Source organism: Melanostigma gelatinosum (genome assembly GCF_949748355.1).
Source record: "Melanostigma gelatinosum genome assembly, chromosome: 20".
Lineage (NCBI taxonomy): Eukaryota > Metazoa > Chordata > Actinopteri > Perciformes > Zoarcidae > Melanostigma > Melanostigma gelatinosum.
This window is the reverse complement of record NC_136653.1, coordinates 4,117,879-4,141,916: the sequence shown is the minus strand read 5'-3', so window position 1 is coordinate 4,141,916 and position 24,038 is coordinate 4,117,879. Positions and strand designations below refer to the sequence as shown.

Sequence of the window (24,038 nt, the reverse complement as noted above, 5' to 3'; positions counted from 1 at the left end):
GACTCCGGACAGCAGAGTTATATTGCAAACCAAGATCATTTATTTCTCTCCCTCAAAAACACGCACACAAAAACACGCATTGCGCTGTCCCCTTAATCTCGTAGCATCCCAGCCTTTCGGAACCCGTTGGTGAAGGTGGATTCTTTCACACTGCTCCGCGCTGTTAGGATCCTCTGGCAGACTTGAGAAAAAGCTGATCTTCTCTGCTCATAGCTCTGAATAGCATTTACGGCTAACTGGCTTGGCCAGTTGCTGCTAGCACAACAGCTATTCAGAGCTATGAGCAACAACAGTTATTGCCTCGTTGCTTTTCATTTGGTAGCCGTGAGAGACCTTAGTCTGTAATGCAAGTATGTCTGCATGAAAAGATGTACAAAGATATATTATATATTCGCTAATGCTAATCGCGGTTAGCGTTTCCCCATTGGCCGTAATGTTAAAATTAGCTTAGAAGCTGGCGACATGTTATGATGTTCATAGAAGACAACTTTAGTACTGTTGAAAGCATCTTGCTGTTCAACGGGGACACCTGCGGCTTATAGACCGGTGTGGCTTATCTATGTACACGTTATTTTTTTTTCTTTTAAAAATCAGCTGGTGCGGCCTATATACCGGCACACTCTATAGTCCGGGAAGTACGGTACTTTACCCAACGCATGTGGTTACAAACGGTCACACGAGCGCATCACACCTTTCCTCCTCCTACTCGTGAGCTGAATTAATTGCTTTTATCACCATAGCAACCACAATCTGCACAGAGAGATGGTCACTCCTGTGCGCATGAAGCTCAGACACCGTAGTGTTGTTTCTTTAGCTTCATTTGTACTTGTATTATTACACTGTGGAGGCCGGCTGCTGTAGCAGCGCCTGGTTTGGTTTCTGCCATTTCATTTCTCCTTTGATGAGACGAAGGAGAAGACCCCCACACACACACACACACACACACACACACACACACACGAGGCCTTTAACAAACACAAAGCAACATCCGTCCTGAAACTGTGAGGGTGGATGAGAGGGGGTTTCGTGCAGTGTGGGCGTCACCACAACCGCACCATCATTTTGTCCTCGAGGTGAACCACATATTAGCACAAAGCTACATTGCAACGGCTAAAATGTATTTAACATGATGCATTCCTACATGAAAGGCCATTTCAGTGCAAAGCTAAATGGTGATAGCCTGGTTTCTTTTTTACCAGTTTCGCCGGAATCTCTTTCTCTTCTTCTCTGCTGGCAACCTCACTGCGTCAGTGCAGTTATGTCACTACAATGAAAAAGTCAAGCTGTGTTTCCTACAAAAAAAGGGAGACGTCAGTGGTAACCAACAGCCAAGTGTTAATGTTAAGAGAAAGACATGTTTTTTCTCCATATAAGCATGTTATAACAAATTTACACTTTGAAAATCTCAAGTTCAGTGAAGATGTGATCTCTCCTTTTGGGCAACAGTCTGCACAATAAAACGTAACATGATGCCCTTCCCCCACTCCCTCCCGTAGATCCTATGCCAGTTGATTCCGCTTTATTCGGCTCCCACAGGCATTGCCATAGGTCATGAACCCACCCACCCCATCTACCCAACCCCCATTATGGCCAGCCCTTTGTTCATACCAGATGTGTTCTGTGTGTGTTGGGCCAAGGGGCCCACTGCCCCCCGGACGAGCCCACACACACACACACACACACACACACACACACACACACACACACACACACACACACACACACACACACACACACACACACACACACACACACACACACACACACACACACACACACACACGCACACACGCACACACGCACACACGCACACACGCACACGAGCCAAAGCTCGGCGACGTGGCGTAAACCAAGCTGTGACTCACACTGGAACACACGGGCGACGGGCGAACGTGAGATCGATTGTCAGTTTGGGGACAGGAAACCTGGCTAGAGGTAGCTGGAGAGAGAAGTGAAGCGACACGCAACACTTTCAGAACAATCGGCATTAACTTGAGTTTCAGAGCGGTAGGACGGGACAGACGAGTGTCTTTCATGAGGAGATTCTCTAAATTATACAGGTAATGATCAAAACGTGTGGAAAATAGAGAAACTGGTTGTAGAGCTGTTTCATTTGCAGGATACTTGGACAAGAGCGGTATTTGCTGACAACTGCATCTTATGCCGTGCAGCCTGCATCTTTTTCTTCATAAGAGAGATAAACGAGGGGCAGACCGAGTGAGAGGGGAGGAGCAGGCAGGACATCTGTCTGAGCCGCTGCTCTTATAAATATGCAGCAGCTCCCATCTAAAAGGTTAGACAGCTGCTCCGACCCCGGACACCGTGCACAGTGCACCGTGCACGCCCCCCAACACAGATGACTTCTCTGAACATGATCGCTCTCCTGATAAAGCCTCCAGCTAGACGGGACGACACCGTCTGTTGTTGAGACGAGGCCCTGCTACGTTGTAAACAGGATGCTCCGACTCAGCGTCGTTACTTTATACCTGTGTACAGTCCACATGGGGGGGGGGGGGGACAGGTTAGAGTGAAAACACTCGCCGAAGTAGATGATTCTGGAAACATGGTGTCGTTAGATATTATAACGTAGGCAAACATCTGCAGTACAACAATATAATTGAAGTTGAATGCGGGGATGTGTGTTCTGTTGTGCTCAGCTAATAACTCATTTAACAGTTATTGTTGCTGTTACACACCCCACAGGCCTTTGGGAGCGTGGCCAATAAAAGACACCAGAATGTGAAATATTGCTTTGTGACATTTGAGTTCCAAAAAAAAGTATTCTGAAATATGAGACGCATCGGCCAGTTGTTGTCATGGCCGATCAGAATATGGAAATTATTGTTTTGAGTCTTCAACTTGTTGTATTTGCACAAGTTCTTAGAAACAACAACATTTCACCTGAACTTAAAAACACAACATAATCCTCCCTCCTTTTACACAGTGGTGTGAGAAAAGCTGAAAACACACACAGGGAGAGAGAGAGACAGCGAGCGAGAGCGAGACACACAGAGAGAGCGAGAGAGAGAGCGAGAGCAAGCGACACAGAGAGAGAGAGAGAGACCCTGAAGCAGGGATGGTGGGATGGATGTTAATGGGAGCCAGAGAGGATGGTGCCTGTTTGGTCACAGCTCGCAGTGAACCGGCTGACTGTCTGCTTGGACCCCGGGAGAAGGAATAACGAGCCACATGTCTGCAGCAGGAAGAAGGCTATTTGTTGCCGTTACCCCATGTTATACATGTTCAGAGTGACGACAGCTCTGCTAAAAGGTGGCAGAGCTTCGCTTCCCTGGTGCCTTTAACTTCTGGTAAGAAAAGGTGAAAAATGAACGTTAAAACACAGTAAACTGATTATTCTTTCAGACTGTACAACAGGTGGGAGAGTCGTCTCCCTCACCGCTGATTCAACAGGTCGTTGGAAGGAATCACAGAATACATCAATTTACGGTCATAACCGGTGAAACACATCCTGACTGAGTTGTAACCTCTACGTTGGCTTTGAGGCATTACATCAGAGCATTTGGACTGACGGCGCAGCGGGAGACACTGAGCATGTATCGGAGGTACAAATAAACTATTGTTCGGCTGTGGGAGTCCACGGGTTAGATTATATTTGCGCGTTAGTCAGACTTTGAATTGAACGAGTTTGGATACGAGGTTGAACTCCATGCACAGCCGTCACAGTGAGGCGTTCCCTCTTTGAACTCTTAAACAAAAGGAATGAGTGGTGTAACGGGCCGTGAAGTTGATCTAGGATAATAACAATAGAATAGACTGAGAGGGAATTATGACCCGTTTCATTTCCTAATATAAGCTATAAACAGCTTATATTCCCATTAAATCATTAAATTACTAATGACAAGATTTTAATAATGCAAATTAAATAAAAATACAATCTTTACTTTCTGTATTATTTGCTTGTTTTTAAGCAAATAGCTGCTATAGATGACAATAAAGTAAAAGAACAACATTTAGAATGTGCTGTTGAAAGAGATGTTTGCTGAACAAGTCTGGAGCCACTTGTACCAAGTGCTGTAAAAAAGGAGAAAGAACTGATTTGTATCAGCAAACATGGCTCATTTATGACTAGCAATCAGACTCAGCTGCAAAAAAACAAAACGTGATGCAACGCGCACACACACACACACACACACACACACACACACACACACACACACACACACACACACACACACACACACACACACACACACACACACACACACACACACACACACACACACACACACACACACACACACACACACACACACACCTTGTGTTTTGTGATCCGTTGCACTCCTACAAGAAATACGATACTCAGAAAAGAACTAAAATGCTGACAACACGATGGGCTGAATCTCCACCACGCCTGCAAAACTATGTGGTTGTCAGTGTCGGTGCATGTAAACACACTGATTCTCAAAAAGGCCACCGTGTGAAACAGTACCAGAGAAGCCACACCATCAAGGACTTAACAGGATGCTTTTCTTTGAATACAGCCACTTGACTGAGCCCTCAGCACACACAGATGAGAGCAGGCAGGGTGGTGTGGTGCACTCTGGGTAGATGAGCTTTTTGGGCTAAATGTTTGAGAAACGCTCCAAAGACAATTTCTGGCTTCTGCCTCTCCTCCGTTTAGTTCAAAGCGCCTCACCCCAGTGAAATATAACCGACCACGAGGGCCTTCAGCAGGGTCATGTTGCATATGTGAGCACGTCTCATTATTTTTGAACAAGCCTCTCTAGAATCAGCAGTGGAGCTTGTGGTTCCCGGGCCTCCCCATGAAGGAGAGCCGCATGGGGGGGTTCATTAACGCATTGGTGCCTTTGAAGCCGACCGGCCGCTGGCACGGCTGAAACCCCTCCAATTAGTCATGACAACGGGCATCCGGGGTCACCCGGCATGCATGGCATTCCTCCACTGCAGGTACCGACAGCAGCAGAGCCCAGAAAAACAACAGCACACGAGCAGTCTGTGCAAACACACACGATGGACGCGGGAAGAGAAACACGGCCCCCAGCGGTTGGGGAGGGAGGCACGGTGCAGCGGAAAAGTAAGTGCTAAATATTGACTCCCCGCGGTCTCTGTGGAGTTTTTTGCGGTGTCGGTATCAAGATGAAACACACCACAACATATCTGTGTTACCCTGCAGAGAGCAGCAGCAGAGCTCCCACCGTGGCCACTATGACAAACCTCATGACTGCTGCTTCCTGAAAAACATCCAGTCTTTGCCAAAAGGAGTGAACACTTTGCTTTCCATTACACATGGCGGACCATGTGTGGAACAATCTATGCACGAGGGGCCACACACACACACTATGCCAGTAAATGCTGAGAACTGTCGTCTCAAATGCAATAAAACCCTCAAAGTGAAGCAACACCAACAGTCTATCAAAACATGGTCCTCAAGCACAACAGCAATGCTCAGTTTTCTCCTGTTTGACGAGCAGCCGTCCGTCCTCGTCCACTGTAACGTTATTGATGCCATACAGAGTTTGATAATGAGTACAGACTAATAAATGAAAACTAAATCGCTCAGCTAAATGTTTAGCGGCAATTGTATTTTAAGGGTTTGGGAACTTTGTGTAGATTGTTGGGTGTGGCTACGTATGCATAATAAAGCAATATTGATTGTTTTATTATAGTCTTTTTTTCCCTCACAAAATAATCAAAAATAACCAGTAAGAGTATCGATAAGGAACCAAACAGATAAGCAGTATTGCTAATAGTACTAGTATGGATAAAATGCTAACGATGCTCAGACACTAGTGGTGTAACGGATCGTAGTAGACGCCGGTATGAACAATCATTACAGTGTGAAGGTTGTTGATCACCATTAAGGTTCTTGATTCAACGTCTCACACTCATTATACACAGACTGCGGTACCCGATTCATAAACAGGCTGATCCCAGTAAACAAAGAGTGACAACACAATTGAAGCTGTATCTTATCAAATCCTTTCAGCCTGTTCATCCACAGTCTATCATTTACCCTGATCGTTTGGGTTTGATCGGTTAACTGTTTGAATGACGCAGCTCCACAAAGACAGACCGATCAGACAGCAGGATGATGTGTTTTACACGCCACATCATCCTGCTGTCTATCGCAGCGGGGCTGCAGCCGATCATCATTTTCACCACAGATCAATCTGTCCATTTGTTTCTCAATTAATGGACAGGGGAACCTGATCACAATTAACCAACATGACGTTAGGGAAGCGTCCCGAGCGACCGATCCGTTTCAGACCTAACCGGCCGGTGCTTATAGTTACTGTGTGGTTTTTGGTAGTGGTGTGGGCCAGCCGGACCGTCGCCGGACCCTCGCAGTGGAAAGCTGACGAATCGAGGAATTGCTTTGTTGTTTTAGTTCTATGTTGACAGGTGGCATATCTCAAAGTGGGATAAGGGCTCGCTGTGGGTTTCTGTAATAGAAAGGACATAATGTTTCCATCCACAAATAACAGGGATACTCCAAAAAACACTGCTGCTCAGATCTGAAAAAAGCTGGTGACAGAGTGAGGATGAACCTATAAGGCGAGAGGATGACTGAGGCTGCTGGCATGAGGAGAGTAATAGTGACACCACCCAATTTAGCCCCGCTGCCAGCGAGAGGATGTGTGCGCGCACGTGCAGATGCTTTTGTGTGAACGCCGCTGAAGCTGCAGGGCGTGGTGCTGCAATGCTGGAAAGCAACGCGACACGCCGAAGTGTCAAAGGCACCAGGTGCTCTGATTCAAATCACATGAATCCTCCAGTGAATGAATACGATATGCAGCCTGGAGACCCGTGCGACGCGCATCTGAAATGTCCACCAATTGTCCTCATCGCTGGGGTCAAATTATCTGCGGGTTTTTTTTAAGTCGTATTATTTTGTGATGGAAATGATGTGGCTTCGACAGTGGACCCACGCCACGGCAATCCCCATTGATGAACATTCCTCTCATCTCCCTACGTGTCCTTGAGACCACAGACCTCATGCTTTTAGAAGGGGAGAGGTTCTCATAAGATCTTAATGTACGCCGTTTGAAAAGCACGCGCCTTCACTCTGATGAGTCTCTCTCTCTCCACACAAAGGAATGTCACACAAAGGAAGCGCGTGAGTCAATAGGAAGAAGAAAAAAAAACACTATCTGCTGTTTGCACCCGAGAGAAATTCTCCTCGTGCAATGCGCTGACCGCTGGAACAAAGAAAAGCGCACGCGGTTCCGTTGCGAAATGAAAATAAAAAAGCAATCTCCGCGTAATGCGAGCGCGAGCATCATTGTGGAGCAGCGGCTGTGGCTGCTGTATCAGTGCCGTCCTCTGAGGAGCTACACATGCAGAGTCCAAGTCGCAAACCTTGCGGGGGTAATTGAATAGCGCTTATCGGCGACCATAACACCCCATCACACACGGCTCAACACTCCTCCGAGCGCCTTTAGGAGACTCTCGCCGATTCGGCATGATTGAAAGAGGCCACGCGCGTCAAGAGTCTCCTATAAACGCGCCAGCCGCAGCCCTCATCCACATACACGTAGGGCTCTGTCCGACGACGGGTTTTAGTCAAACGATGTGCCGTTTGGAAGGGTGTCAACCGAATGCAATGGAAAACGTCAACAAAGCGACAAACGAGACTTCGATGGTGCAGAGCAGAATTGGTACATTTTGAATGAAGTTTGGCGCACCCGGTCGTTGTGTATTGTTAAACTTGGGGAACGGAAGCACGTCTTTCGACATCAAACTGTTCACCCGCGGATGTCTACAGGTCTCATGTTGGAACCGCTGCAACCATTACCTCAGAGAAACTGAACGGTCTGTTACCGTAAAGCGAAACACGGAATGTAAAATCCAACAACGTCTAAACTCTGTTATAGTTCAACGCTGCGATAAAGCTCGCGGGCTAACGTGATGGTGCAGAGAAGTGAAGTGAAACAGCTCCAGTGAACACTGCGAACAGCTCGTTAACTCACTCATTAGACTAGAGGGGGGCGCGGGGAGGAAGACGTGGAACTACTCGCGACATAGTGAGGAATTTAAGCGCCCACTTTACTCAAATAGTCCAGATATCGATACAAACGTTGCCGAGCGAGGCCGTCGTAGCATCAGAGGTGCAAACGCGAAGTGAAACAATGTTGCAGAGATAACGGGAACCTGCAAAGAGGCACTCGGTCCCGAGGAAACGCAAAGTTGCGCAGTTCAACTAACCTACGTGCCCCGAGAGAATTTGCTCCCAAAACTAGGTAACTGAACAACCAGTGTTTGACAAACAAATAAAAAGCAAACATCCACTTTGTGATTCTGCCAACTTTGTTGTTGCAAGGCTGAGGACTGTTCCTCCGGACGGGCTGCGGTGCTCTTTGTTGGCAAAGCAGAATCCCAAAAGCTGCGCCAGAATCCAGCCGAAGGGAGGCCCGCTTTCACCCCGGGCTGGAGCCGTCCGCCCTGTTTAAGCCCAATGTGACTTTTAGCTGCCTGCTCCCTTTTCTCCCCCCAGACAATAAACATTCCTCAGACAGGCAGCAGCAGGCTGGCCGCCGACCCTGCGCCATCTTAGTTAGGCACACTCTCCGCTTCTTCAGGCTTCTTGAACAAAGAGCGTTTTCTGGCAGAACTGGTCCGATCCGAGAGTGCAACTTCCGAGAAAGACGCGAGAAAAAAACCGACGCACAACTCAAAATTGTCCGTTTAAGGGGCACTTACCGGTGTTTTCTTGTATCCTTGTCCCGAACAGGAGGACGAACAAAAGGCATGGTATTGCATCCATCGTGGCTACGGACCGGACTGGCAGCCGACTGCTAACTTCTCCCAGCGCTGAGGAAGGTAGACGCTGGTTGGCTAAAAGGGCCGCGAGTTCCGCCTCCCTAGCGCGAGCTCGGTGAAGGAACACTGCTGATTGGCGGAGGGACCTACCACACCCGCCCCACTTTAGCAACTCTGCCACTGCTGTAAACAAACACTGTTGCTATTCACTGTAACGAGAAACGTATACATTCATCAAGTTACATTCATATTAAGGTCTTCCTCTTTAATATATGTGTTTTGATTCATGTTTTGTTTTGTTTAGTTTAACGACTGGAGTTATTTGTTGTGAGCAAAACAAATAACTCCTAATATTATTATATATCATTTTAATACTTTTAACTATTTCAGTCTGAGATGTACAGCTTTTCAGTCTGGACACATAGGAAACACTCCATCAAAGGCTCAACATACAGGATGTGTATGTTGCTCTGACTATTGCTCACACAGCCTTGCTTTAAATAGAAACATCCACAGAAAAGTAGTCTTTGTGATGTGTGTGTGTGTGTGTGTGGGGGGGGGGGGTCAGCGAGGAAGATGACGCGTTTTGTCAGACAGAAAGAACATGTCACAGTGGCTCTCACTGAAGGAAAAATACCATAATAACAACATCAGCAGCAAAGCGGAGATAACATTCTTACTGCTGCCAATACTGCTACTCTCTGCAGATAAGATATGATTCAATGACATGCTGTGGCTAGGCCTGTGTGCATGCTCCATATGTCAGTCTTTCACACACAGACACACACAGACACACACACGCACACACACACACACATACAGAGGCAGATGCTCTATCTCGGCAGCGTACACACACACACACATCCCTCGTACATTGTTCTAAAGCCTAGAACCCTTCCTTTGTCTCGTCCACATTTACTCCATCTCTTAGAGTAGACACACACACACATACACACACTCTCGCTTTTGACCTGGCCCCCATTCCCCCTCCTCCCTAGTCCCTGGAGAGTGTGACAGGGATTGATGATGGCCTATTATTTGATGTCCAACTGAGCCCAGCACGGCCCCTGCATGCACACACACACACACACACACACACACACACACACACACACACACACACAAATAGGCTGGTACGCTGTCATATCAATATTTTGTTGTTGTGCCTAAAAGATGGGAAATCAGAATTAAGCTGCCGGTCAAATAAACAGAGCAACAGAAACAGGAGAAAATAAATAGAATCTTATTTCAAATCCTGAATATTATATTTACTTAAACAGATGTTGCTTCGGAAACCCTAACACCCCACCCCCCTAAAACACACACTCTCACAAAGGCAGCACCTGCTCTGAGCAGTAATCAAACACCGTTCATGTTTTAGGCCTTGTACCTGTCTCATTTGCATTTACAATTTTGCCATTTAGCTGGCGCGTGCATCCAGGGTGACTTGCAACGTGTGGAACAGTAGAAAACGCTCATTCAAACCTTCTGTTCTCTTTACATACCGACGACGATCGATTAATTAAATGCTCCGACAAAAAATAAAGAGAAAAGAAAACGTGGTATCTGTTGCTGTACTGTCACTGTAGTCTTGCAGAATGAAAAACAGCTGTTGCCAGCTAGCAATAAGTTACTGCATCTAGGGCTGCACCTAATGATCATCTTTTCATTGATTCACCTAATGATCATCTTTTCATTGATTCATCTAATGATCATCTTTTCATTGATTCATCTAATGATCATCTTTTCATTGATTCATCTAATGATCATCTTTTCATTGATTCACCTAATGATCATCTTTTCATTGATTCATCTAATGATCATCTTTTCATTGATTCATCTAATGATCATTTTTTCATTGATTCATCTAATGATCATTTTTTTTCAATAAGTCTAATTAGTCTAACAACTAATTTATTGATTATGCTCAAGACAAATCTTTGAAATCCCGATTAATATACTAATAATTTACCCAGAGTAAATATCAAAGAGCACATTGATCATCCTGATACATCATGCTTTGGGGACAATAATGAAACAGGACACTTGGCTGTCTTGCTCCCGAGGAATGCATTCTTTGACCGGGCGGAAGTGCCAAAAGCTGCAGTTCCATAAATGCTGCAGTTCCATAAATGGCCACTTGAGGCTGGCATCGATAAGCGAGTCAACCACAGAGGAATGTTAAAATGTCCAACTTTACAGCTCAAACATGTTTACATTCTGGTACGAACAAGAGAGATGGCCAGACATCCTGTTGCCAGGACAACAACTTCCATCTCAACGTCAGCAAAACTAAGGGGCTGATTGTGAAGGACAGGAAGAGACGGGGAGAAGGACCCGTCCTCCATCTCCATCAATGGGACCACTGTCAGTACCGCAGCATCCGGTCCCACACCACCAGGCTCAGGGACAGCCTCATGCTGCAGACCATAAGACTGCTCAACTCTGCCGACACAATTTTGTCCAAACAAATTGATATTATTTGATTTATATATTTGATTTGTTTATATTTTAGCTCTTTATTTTGTGTGTCTGAGGTTCAGATTTAGCTTTTACTTGGAGGATTTCCCCTTCGTACATATTTAATGAGCATTGTTGGAGGGTGCCTGAGGCCTACTTTCATTGCCAAGGACTGCTCCTCTGCAATTGCTGCACAAGTGAATAAAGAACTCGAAACTCTCACACCATTCATTATTTCCTGCAATCCTACAGAAAATGTATTCAAACACATCTGCAATATTTTACAGTAGAAATATAAATGATAAATAGACCAAGTATTGTTGACACAACAACTACGATTTTAGGAACACTGAGGTGGAATAGATTAGAATTGATTTTAAGGTTTTACTGATCACTTTAACGCACGTATAGGTCTGGCCCCAAAATAGCCTTAGATCCTCGGGTGGGGCTCTTGTCAAGGCTTCAAACTAAAGGCGACCGTGTTTTTGCCATCAGGACCCCTCGGCTTTGGAACGACCTGCCTGAGGAGATGAGGCTCTCAGAATCAGTAATCTTTTTGAAATGACTTCTTAATCTTCGTCTTTGTCGACTTGCTTCTGTGTGATGTTGTCCTGTTGTCGTCCTCACTCTTTGGGTTTCTTTACAGTGCCTTGTATCTTGCTTTTGCTTTGCTTTGTCTGTCAAAGCATTTTGGAAAATTGCTATGATTCAAAAGAAGATGACTAGAAAGACAACAATTAATAACAAAAATGATTCATTCTTTCCCGAAACTTCAACACTGCTTTGAGATTTGGTGCGGATTGGTGTCGCCACCATCGGGCCAAAACGTTCCCCTTGACGAGCACTTGCAACCCGAGTGAAAGAGTGAATTAGGCATTACATGGGAACTGCCTCAGTCATAGGGAGGCCGCTTTTCAAAATCCCATGTGTGGTTACAGGACTGGTTGTCAGTTAACATGTGACCAATCATTTCCTCCATGTATTTGCTGGTGCATATTAGTTGAATAAAGACATTGGCTGATTCGTGTTCCCCACAGGATGAATTATAATGTTTTCTGACCCTTTGATCTTCCCTTTAGCATTTCTGTCCCGATCTTACACATTTACACAATATCAAATGTATAAAAATATAAGTATATATACATTTCAAAAATTCAAGATTGATACAATTTCTGGAGGACAATCATGCTCACAAGAGGATGACCCTTTACAGCTTAAACCCTATTGCAGCGCTCAGAGTAATGATTATGATAAGCTGCTTGCAGGACTTTATTTGTGTATCTTGCATCTTTAACCGCTGCTCTGATCAGACACTGCGGCTCTTGCAGTATTTCATTAATATAACATCGGAACTAACAGTGTTGTGTAATATTCTACCGGGCAGCAACGGGGTCCTCTTCCAAAGTAGCCTCCAGGCGGAGCATTTAACACCTTTTTATGGCACGGCATTAATTCCTTGGCACGGTCCTTGCCTATGGGATCATGTTCCTTGTATGCTGCCTTTGCAGTTACTTGCTTTGAAGAGCAACTGATATATGGAATCATCTTCCATACTTCTCCTCATGACGAATAACCTCGCTGGGAGGTGGAAGCTTTACAAACCTCGCTGCCGCTAGATGACACACTGAGGGATCTCTGTGCTGATTGTGAAGAGGAATATTAAGAGTCTGAGGATGGATGTCAGGGGGGCAAAGTAGGAGGGGGGGGGGGCAGACTAAAAAGCATCTCAATATTCCCCAGATGTCATTTTTCGCTCACTCTCAAAACAATGCAGCAAGCAGCTCTCTCCGATTAGGGCAAGGCGATTGTACATAGAGCACTATTCAGACACAAGCTTATTTAAAGTGCTATACAGGGGTACACATATTAAACCAGACTTTAAGAACACATTCAATTTGCATTTAAAAGAAACGAAAACAGAAAGCGGTAACATGTAGTTAAAAGTTGTAAACACATAACACGAAATGAAAGCAAATCAATAATTACAGATTAAGAGTAATATTCATATTCATATTTTCACACACGTGCCCTGGTCTCTTCCCGAGCAGCTGGAGTTCAGTTTGGGGCTGGACCTGAGCTGAATCTGAATAAACAAACACAAATCTCCATAATATTTTATTTTGGAAACATGGCAGTAAAGACGTAGTTATCATCATTATTGTTTCTTTTATCATTGGTAGTAGAAGTATCAGCATTAGTGTACATTGATTTATTTTGATGTCCTTCTTTTGCCTTGCTGTCCCAGTTCACCACCTCACCTTCCTTCACCCTCAAGACTTCCTCCTCATCTGACAGTGTGGAACACTCTCTCTCTCTCTCTCTCTCTCTCTCACACACACACACACACGCACACACAACCACACACACACACAACTACCAGCTACTACAAAAAGCTTTGTTCATTGTCCCGTATTCGTTTAGTTTCCCTCGAACAAAACAAACCTTTCACGTGTTACGAGCACTGTGTGCTTTCTGAAAAAAGGTCTTTCTAAAAAAGAGTTGCTGAGTAAGGGGGTTCTCTGCGGGAGAGGTCAGGTATAAAAGGAAAGGGTTAAACTAGGGAGGAAGGCAGTTCAGGGAGCTACATCACACCCACGGACAACATGACCAACACCATGACCAACATGAGGGGCAAGATCATCTTCTACGAGGAGAAGAACTTCCAGGGCCGCTCCTACGAGTGCATGAACGACTGCTCCGACATGACCTCCAACCTGAGCAGGTGTCACTCGTGCAGGGTGGAGAGCGGCTGCTTCATGGTCTACGACCGGCCCAACTACATGGGGAACCAGTACTTCATGAGGAGGGGCGAGTACGCCGACTACATGAGCATGATGGGGATGAGGGACTGCATCAGGTCTTGCCGTATGATCCCCATGGTAGGTATCAAACGGCATGCACAGCTGCTGACACCGCACACAAAACTAGATAGTAATGCATCCTTTGTATTCTCTTTCAAAACAGCACATGGGCCAGTTCAGGATGAAGATCTACGAGAGGGAGAACTTCGGTGGTCAGAGTCATGAACTGATGGACGACTGCGACAACGCCATGGACCGCTACCGTATGTCCGACTGCATGTCCTGCAGCGTGATGGACGGCCACTGGCTGATGTACGAGCAGGCCCACTACCGAGGCAGGATGATGTATGTGAGGCCCGGAGAGTACAGGAGCTTCAGGGACATGGGCATGAGCGGCACCAGGTTCATGAGCATGAGGCGCATCATGGACTCTTGCAACTAAACATATATCAAATGTTCACTGAATGTATCAAACGTCACGAAATAAAGTCATTTTTGCACGATTAATAATTTCTTCTTTGTCGGTAAGGAAATGGACATACTGCAGGAACATTGAGTCTCTGTTAGAAAACATCTTTAAAATAATTAGCAAGATGAAATAATAGCAAGATAAATAATTTTTAAAGGAGCAGGAGGCAACCTCTGGGTCTGAAAAGTGGTGCCAATAGAAATTGTCTTAAACCTGCAGTCTCTCTAGTGTCCACCAGGGGGCGACTCCTCTGGTTGTATAGAAGTCTATGAGAAAATGACTCTGCTTCTCTCTTGATTTACTACCTCAGTAAACATTGTAAACATGAGTTTATGGTCTCAATCTCTGGTTTCAAGTCTTCTTCAATACAGCATGATGTTCATTTAGTACATTATGGTCCATTTAGAGTCAAACAGACCATAAAGCAGGGGATGCTTTAGAAAGCTAATTGTAACAGCCGGGAGGAGAGCAGACTGCCGCTCCGGAGACGCTGACGGAGGCGCTGGGGTTAGCTCTAGATAAATCAGAGTTGTTACAGCCGCGACTGTACTCTCCGCAGCTGGCGCCTGCTCTCCTGCCGGGCAAAGAGTTTCCCAGTGGAGGGAAGTGGGGTGGTTGTACCGCTCAGCCCCTGGCCCACTTCCTTATTCTTGCTTTTTTTCAAAATGATTGCAGTGGGTGGACTTAGGCTCAGACCTGGGTTGAAGTTATGCTTTAATCAGATGAGCTAGAGGAAGAAAAGGTAAGACAGGAGGATGGAGGAGCTGTTGCCATGACGGTAGACACCTTCATTTCCCCTCTAAAGCATTTTTAAGGTGACAGCTTCTCTGCCACTTGGAGCCAGCAGTATTTCCATTTAAGTCAAACTGAATCACTTATTATCACACTGAAAGAAAAATAAAACACATTCAAAAAGACCCTTCAGAAGGAGCTCCAGCAGCTATTAGCCATGACCCTGCTATCTCAAAGTCTGTCAACTCGGCCCGGAAAACGCCAGTACTGTGTGTTCCTTTTGAATCCAAAAGCAATTAAACAAAAGCGGATCGGATCACTGTCCGTAATGAGAATATCTCGCAGCGAGGTTTTGTTTTGCTTCCCACAGAGACAAGCCTTGTGGGAGGCTGATAAGAGGAAGGCCCTCCGCCCATGGCCCTGCAGCCAGCTACTACTGCGATCATGTGTTCCTCCTTGTTGGCAGTTTATTAGAGAATATCGAATGCACAAACAATGCACAAGGCAGAGATCTGCCAAGAAGAGACGCGAGTCAGCAGGTTTACTGCCAAAGCCCGGCTGATTGCGGTTGTAGATTCCTCCTCATGCAACCGACTGTTGCAATGCCTGTAGGTTTGGGCCATGATGGCATGCAATTCAAGATCCCTGGTATGTTACACATTACTGTCCATACAGTGTTCATTTTAGCACCTGATGTCACATCGTCCACCACAGTTGTCCATCTGTTCCTGTCTCCAGCCACTTCTTACAGGAACATGCGTTTCTTTTTTTTCTATTGAGACAAATAACACATAACACAGTCTTTAAACTTTAGATTTGAACCCGAACAATCTGTCACATCATGTTTCTCATCACTGCCACAAAATAAATGACGTTTTTGGTGTTTCGGACGGAGACAGCGGATAACGGACTGGCAGGACCGGGCGGTGCTGAGTGAGTTATTAGTGAGAAGTGCTGAGCGATTCACAGTTTTATGGCGGAGCTGTGTGAACTGGTTTGGGTGTGTCAGTCTCCAACACCCTTGTTTATGTGCAGAATAAACTGTGAAGAAAAATGACTCAAAACGACACTTTGCACAAAACGCAACCAGCAGATCTGCCGTTCGAAATTGTCAGCGCGCAACATCAGTCCAGCTCGAGACTGCAGCTGGCTCGATGCACACTCATCTCGTGGAAATCAACTGAAAACCTGCGAATGCTTCAATTCAGGTTAAACTGAAATAGACATCACATTGTTTGAGATTTGTTGAGTCAGCCCAGGTCCTGAAATAGTCACAAAATGCAATCTATTGGTTTTGTGTACATTGACACAAATTGTCTGTCATGTCTCTCAGGACAAAAACATGGATTGGTCCAACAAAACACAGGACATTCACCTACAAGACCACAAGACCGGTGTTCGGCACTACGTCGTGGTTTTATGGTTTTACCGTGATCTTTTTCCAAAACCCAAGTAGTGTTGTTGCCTAAACCTAATAGTTTTTAACGCAGAGCAGTTTTAGCTCTGAGCGACACAAACAACGTGTCGAAACCAATACATTGCATTTTTTCGACTATTCCATGAACTGCTGGTAGACTGTGTTGACCCTTCTTGTTGATTTCCTGATAGTTTCCTTTTAATGTGGGGATAAAAGGTTTGATAGAATCCATCTGATATTGCATTCAGGCTTTTAAAGACTTTAAAGGAGAGAAGAGCCACGGAGAGTTCATCCTCTGAGATCAGTCCTTCACATAAGCGTCTCTCTTCAGATGATGACTGAGACTGCTTCTATGCTGGGACTGAAAAGTGGGCCTGTGGAACTTTGAAGTGAAAAACATTTACCCATTGTTGGGCTCTATAGATGTGGTGTTATTCATAGGGTGAGTTCTTCTATTTTTCGCTACATTCCTGCGTTTTATTGATTGGTGATGATGAACTCAGAGGAATACAAGCCTTGGCTATGGTATATGGTATATGACTCCCTCAGACATGCCCAACTGGCATTGCAAGTCTCAGCCACAATGCCTGCAACTGTGGAAATTGTACAGTAACTTCCAGCAGGAATCTACCCGAGTAAAATGTAAACAACACGTATGTAAGTATGGGAAACACTTCACAAACATCACTAATGTAATAAAACACTGTTGGACAGGAACACTGGTCCCCTGTGTCACAACCCGGCTCAAAAGGCCGCAACACGAGGGAGACAAGACGAGTATAAAAGTAATCAAATAGACATTTATTTAAGAACAAATAACCGGCCCCTCTACACAGGAGTCAGAGAGGAGGCACCTCCTCATGTTCAGGTGGTGCATCTTTATAGCTGGCCTCTTCCAGCAGCCTCAGGTGGGGCTCGTTAGCTGCCAATCAACATCCTGAAGGACAGAGTAGGCAGCAAACAGGACAGAGAGCCCTAGTGGATGGGAGGGGTCGTCACGGGTTGAACGTCCTGGGTTTGTTTGATCTATTCCCCTCTCACATGAAGTATACATCTGCCAATCACTCAATATTTCCTTGCTGTTATGTTTCGGGACTGTCAATCATGATATCAGCTGTCTAGATCAGCTGGTCTCTTCTATCCAATAGCACAACGACACAATGACATGGTTGGCCTATCATCTTGCTGCTGTCTCTCTTAAATATGATTGTCTCTCTACCTTCATGACGTACGTTCATGCTATGTCCCCCAATCTTCACAGATTCATCATCTTCATCATCTTCATCAACTCATCATTCCATCAACCTCATCAGCACCATCACCACCAGTGTCTGGACTCCACGGGGGGATTCATCTTGTTACCGCTCAGGGCAATCACAACTCGATCACAAACCTCCTCAAGTTCAAGCGAAAAGAATTTCTGTGCAACTCATTAACGCAGCATCTGTCATCATACATGTTAACGACTAATTATTCACTGATTGACCTGCTATAAGTAGTCTATTTCACTTTCTACACTATGTCCCACGCTCTGAGCATATTCATGCCAATGTGTTGACATTGCATTCATTACAGACTACGTGATGTAAAATGACACAGAAAGGTAGAATGCTGTTATTATTGCACGCTAAATGACGTACAAGTTGTCGAGACGTTCGCGGGCCATTTGCTGAGACCGGGCTGGGACTGGAAAGGGGAGAGAGGGGCAACGGACCGCTGTGGTACACTCACCTTTGGTACATGGGGTCCTACAGTAGAGCTAACCTGGCGCCCCCCATGCTACATTTTAACTCCTGTACCAGACGATGACACTCCTCTTTCGCTCCTGTAATAACGGACCTATTAAGCAAGGCCACATGGGCAGCATATCATAAACATGACATACTTTGATTCATTTATTATTAAGCAGATAAAAAGAAACAGTAAAATAACATTATGCTTTTTATTTAAAAAAAACAAAAAACGTATTTCTTGTCTTCTTCTTTTTGCTTTAAGGCAAGGCAAGGCAAGTTTATTTGTATAGCACATTTCAACAACAAGGTAATTCAAAGTGCTTCACATAAAACCATTAAAAGCATCAAAACATAAGGCAAAAGAAAAGGAGATTTAAAAACAATTAAGAACATTCATTAAAACATTAAAAAACAGTACAAGAAATAAAATGCAGTAGTAAAATGCAGAAATGCAGGAAATTGATTAATATATTAATTGAACGTGGTTCAATTAAAGGCAGCAGCAAACAGAAAGGTCTTTAATCTTGCTTTAAATGAGCTGAGGGTCTCAGCAGACCTGCAGCTTTCTGGGACTTTGTTCCAGATATGTGGAGCAGAAAAACTGAACGCTGCTTCTCCATGTTTAGTTCTGACTCTGGGAACAGAAAGTAGACCGGTCCCAGACGACCTGAGGGGTCGGGATGGTTCATAAGGTAGCAGCAGATCAGAGATGTATTTTGGCCCCTAAAGGGCACAATGACATGAAATATATGAAAATAAAAAACTCAACTGCGCTCTATACTGCCTTGCAGGTCGATTGTTTTGCCCACATTTACAAGCAGCAACATCTCTGCTGCTGAAATGAACAGCTGTCTGTGTCGTGTCATTTCACACTTTTCAGATCAAGATTTAAAATGTAATTTCCTGGAAGTTAGCTACAAAACAGACATCCAGCGCCTCTAGCAGATAATCATGGTTAATGAGGCCGAACTCATCTTTATGCAGGCTGTAATTAAAAGGTCTCTTGGCAGACTAGAACATGAAGAAAGCGCTCTAATCCCACTGATGAGAGAGGAACCTCTATAAAAGGAGAAGCGTAAACACATTCGTGGGGTTCGGCTAGATGTATGCAGTGGTAGTAGTGAAGTGAATTGACTGCTGCTTCAGGTATTGTCATGTTTGCACTAATAGAGACATAGATCACACGCTCCTCCACAGAATGACGAGTATATTCTTATTTTCACTCGTTCACCTTCCCTCTCTTTCATTTCCTTCTTTTTCTCCTCTCTCTACCTCAACTCTCCGTCCTGTGTGTCTCTGTGATGGTGAGGGATGTGTTGGCAACAGATGGCGTCCTGGAGGAACAAGCGGCTGCTGATGGGACAGATGGAGATGCTGGTCCCATTAACACTCACAGAAGGGCAGGCCGCCGCCTCGCCCAGTCATCTGCACCGATAGTAGGCACACAGGCGGGCAGAGGAGAAAGGAAAGACGGCAATCGCAGATGATGGAGGAAGAGGAGGAGTCAGAAGATGAAGCTGTGGCGACCCCGAGGGGGGGTTGACTCGTGCCAGCAGCAAGATGTGATACAGCAACGATGACATGTGAGTAATGAGGCAGCTCGGGGAGGGGGCGCTGGAGATGTATCTTACTGTCTTCTATTGGAAAGAACAATCAGGACTTTGTCTGAGGTATCACGGCCCTGGATGACTAGCCAAGTCCAGACTGGAGTCTGACAAAACCTAAGAGCCCACAGGACATCAATAACACCTCAGGTCAGGGGAAGGTATTGCAACAGTTCGGGAGATTTAACATCAGGGTCAGACATGTTAAGTTATGTTATGATCTCATCTTGTAATTACGACTTCCGTATCTCACAATGATGAGTCGCCTTCTCATAATTGACGCTCCGCTAAGTCCTTCCCAAAACCTGAAACTGAAGAAAATCTGAAATCATTGCACAAGTCTATGGAACACAGCTGGTTAGTTGTGGAAGCTAGCCGATGCTGCACTATGATTGGCCAGTCAGCGTACGAGAGGCGGGACTTAGTGAAGGGTCAATCAGCAGAAAACGTGGGACACAACATTCTGTGACTGGTCAGACTGTTTTTTACAAACGTTACTTTATTGCATGCTTTGTTCTAAAGGCTGTACCAGCAGCACCATAGTATTTACTCAGGGCCAGTAGGGGACCTTCAGTTATCGGTTAGCTGTAGCAGCTAGCATTCAGCCAGTGCAATCCCCAGCCCTGGGGGCCACAGTGGGCTGGCTCCCGGAGCCGCTGCACATCCTCCTCCTGGCGAAGTAGTCTCCTGGTGGCGGGATGTTGGTTATTTCCTCGTTCCTGTCACTTTGGATTAAATCCAATGAACAAACGATCTAAGCGTTGAACGGACCCTGTACCTTCAGCGTGATTGACAGGCCTTCGGGGCAGCTCTGCTCCTTCGTCCTCTGGTGTTTGACGGACGTCAGACTGGATGCTACAGTGACTCACTATCGCATGAGGTCTATGAGTTCTCCTGGAACAAACACAAGGAAATAATATTTCGCAGATTCCTGAATCTGGTGGAACGGAAACCATTTATTTAGATATACTATGCTGCCCTGTATTACATCAATTGCGATAGGAAGTGAAAATGTTACATTGAGGGTCAGTGTTTGCCTTAAATAGTGTCCCAGACCTGATGGAAACAACCTATCACTATTACAGAAAACTAAATTCAAACCAACGCCTACAATGCCTAAAAGCTCAAATATAAAATCTAATATAAACTTATAACCTTAAAACAGCAAAACCTTTATACCAGACTGACATTCACTGCTGTTCATGGTAAGGTTCAGGTTTAAAAATGCAATCCCAAACAGCTGAGAGGAGTAAAGAGTTCATCAGCTAGTAGATTAAAGACTGATTGTTTTGTTACATGGCTCCACTGATCTTTGTGCTTTTTGTGTCCTGCATGACAGACAGATAGACGTGACACAGATAGTCCATGTCTGCCTGCGTACAGGAAGAGCAGATTATTTGTGGTTGCTGTAGCAGAGTGAAAGCCAAGGCCAGAGCCAAGGCCAGAGCAGAGTACATGAACAGCTCTGTCCTCCAGCTTCTGATTAGACTTTTAGTAACTTCCATTTCCTAAATCCCTTCAGTGCATTCAAAGAGAGTTATTTTTATCATCTTATCCTGTAAGAATGTGTCTAATATCAGCTCACGGTGTCCTTCCTGTCTTGCATTGAGTGGCACTGTGAAAAGAAATGCCTGATGATAAATGATGTTGAGGACATTGATTGTATTGAATATACATGAAATGGACCATGTGCGCCCCGAAACACAAAAGATTAGCATTAATTGTAACAATTGAAACCGCTGCCCAGGCTGCTAAAACATGCTTTGTCTGATCAGGGCCGGAGGGAGCAGCAACTGATTGGTCCTGGAATGTGTGAGAGTTTGGTGTGGTTGAACCTGAGGTAGGTGGTGAGCCAGGGAGCCAGTGGAGAACCGACTAAGACAAGGAAGTTTAATAAGCGTGCACTTCAAAGGGAACTCCACACACCGCTTCTTGTAGTGAGGGTAAGATGGTACATGTATTTGTACTGGGCTCTCCTTCATCAACCACCTCTTGCTGTGGAGGGGATGTGCACAAGGACAGCCCTGCTCAGACCCAGAGCACCATAAGGCCTGTGAATGAAGAGGTGAAGGGCCTGGCTGGGGAGAGGGACGTGCACTTTGAAGACCTTGCCCATGAATGAAAAATTGAACTTAAATTGCATAATGAAATAGACATATTTTTAGACCATACAAAATACAACACTATATTGCCTTCACCTGATTATGGAGGTATTCAGTACAGCCTGGCTATTGTTCTGTTGTTTGGATGGAAAACAACATGTTTAGTCCACACGTCTGTAGAACGTCATCACGTTGTACATTAACCACATAGTACAGGCAACTACAGTGCGTGTGTGTGAACGTACGGGCTTTTAAATCACACGGCGCGCTCAGAAGGATGAATACTGTCACTATCACTCTCTCATGTTACACGATTATTAGCTAGATGCATAGAATGAGAACAGAACCAACTGGATTTGAAGGTGGACTCTGAACAAGGATGTCACAGTCCCTGCTTGAGAGCTGGACTTCATCCTCACTAAATAATGTAGGTGTGTGGATTATCTCTGCAAACATGGACTGTGCTCTGTTTGCACTATCGAAGTTCTGTCTCAGTTCAGCCAAATACAAACACATGCACATTTCTTGGCTCTGTTTGTGACATGTTACTCATCGCACTGTGTATTTCTTGGACCCGCTAAGACGCAGCTCGGACAGTCCCGCCGGTATAAAATATCCTGTGACATTCTGAATGCCTCATGGCTGCCAAAGTCTTAAAAGTCTGTCCGGAGAACAAGCTTCATGCGAGTCCTTGTCAGATGCTGGTTCACACCAAAGACAACAACCTGCACATGTGAGAACCCGCTGATGATCATCTCAGCACACTGCTGGCAGCCCCAAGGCCAACGTCTTCACAGCTTAAAGATCATTCTTGTCTATTCCAACTTTGCTCTTATTTCATAGTTTGGACCATCATTTCTATTGGCTCTGTCAACATATTCATCAAAGTAATTCTTGAGATCTGGAAAAACGATATTGCTCCAACTAAATGCAAAGGGATAATGATGGATGGCCAAAACCACAAAGCCGGAGTTGGAATACACCTGAATTATCCTTTAAGGACTTAAACACCCATTTGTCTTAGTGTTGTGTTTCATTCATAATTCATTCATATCAGTCTGTTATTTTTGCTTTCATGCAAAAGTCTGTTCTGAGTGAAACCTATGCTGCCGTCTTGGCCAGGACTCCCCCTGAAATGTTGTTTAAATCACAATGGGACGATCCTGGAAAGGGAGAGATGCTGGCGACTACATGAGTGTGAAGTTGCTAAACTGCAAACTTTATCTTTGCTTTGATTCTCTGGAGTTTTGCGCAATTCTTATCTGTTTGATATGACTCCACTGGAGGGTCAGTCAACAACATGAGTATTTTCACTTTAACAATTCAATATTGACATTTATTTCCATCTGACATCATAAGATTGAAAAGTGAGGTTCTCAGGTCAGCTTAGTGCAGCGGACGATGGTCTTCTAAAGGATTCCTTCTGTCAAGGGTTCTAGGGAACAGCAGTCTGATATTTCCTGGATAGATATTGGTGTCCACAGACCGCTGACTTTCTGATGCATCATATGTATCACGTTCAATTCTGATTAAACGTCCCGTGTTCTTGTTTGTATTTGTGTACTTGTGGACTTGTGACACGTCATCAGACACACAAAATCCCCATTTAGCCAAAGTTCAAAGTTGCTGATCTTACTCAGACGTTTTTATCCACAATGTTTTGTAATTTGACTTGTTTGATTTGAATTATCCCAGCATGCATGTCCTGTCAATCAGCAGCGACGGTGAAGGACATGTGCCGAACCCACAACTCTTATCATTTTTGTTCTACAACTGAAATAAGTTTGGCCGTCTTGTCCATCGTCATACTGGTGAATCTTATCTCTGTTGAGCCCTTTGGTCCTTTGGAGGATAATCTGTGGTCTCAGAGTTGAAATATAATATCTATTGCAGGCACATTGGTTTGGCTGAAGGTAAAGTTAAAGAAGCACTAATCTGTGTTTTTAGCCACGAAGGGATTGCAAAGTTCACCACAATA

The 24,038-nt window shown here is 44.9% G+C and overlaps 2 protein-coding genes across 2 annotated transcripts in view; one reads left to right on the top strand and one right to left on the bottom strand.

Moving 5' to 3' along the window:
* Nucleotides 1-8,749, bottom strand: part of tgfbr1b (transforming growth factor, beta receptor 1 b) — a 55,268-nt gene extending 46,519 nt beyond the window's left edge. Inside the window, exon 1 of the mRNA XM_079291580.1 lies at nt 8,683-8,749. Within this exon, the coding sequence (XP_079147706.1) occupies nt 8,683-8,746 (64 nt within the window). The 5' untranslated portion in view covers nt 8,747-8,749. The remainder of the gene's footprint in view (nt 1-8,682) is intronic.
* Nucleotides 8,750-13,805: 5,056 nt separating this feature from the next.
* On the top strand, nt 13,806-14,445 carry LOC306794142 (gamma-crystallin M3-like; the record flags this gene model as incomplete). The annotated part of the gene is made up of 2 exons (XM_079292074.1): nt 13,806-14,081; nt 14,167-14,445. 2 exons carry the CDS (start codon nt 13,806-13,808, stop codon nt 14,443-14,445), a joined length of 555 nt encoding a protein of 184 aa, XP_079148200.1.
* Nucleotides 14,446-24,038: the final 9,593 nt, after the last annotated feature.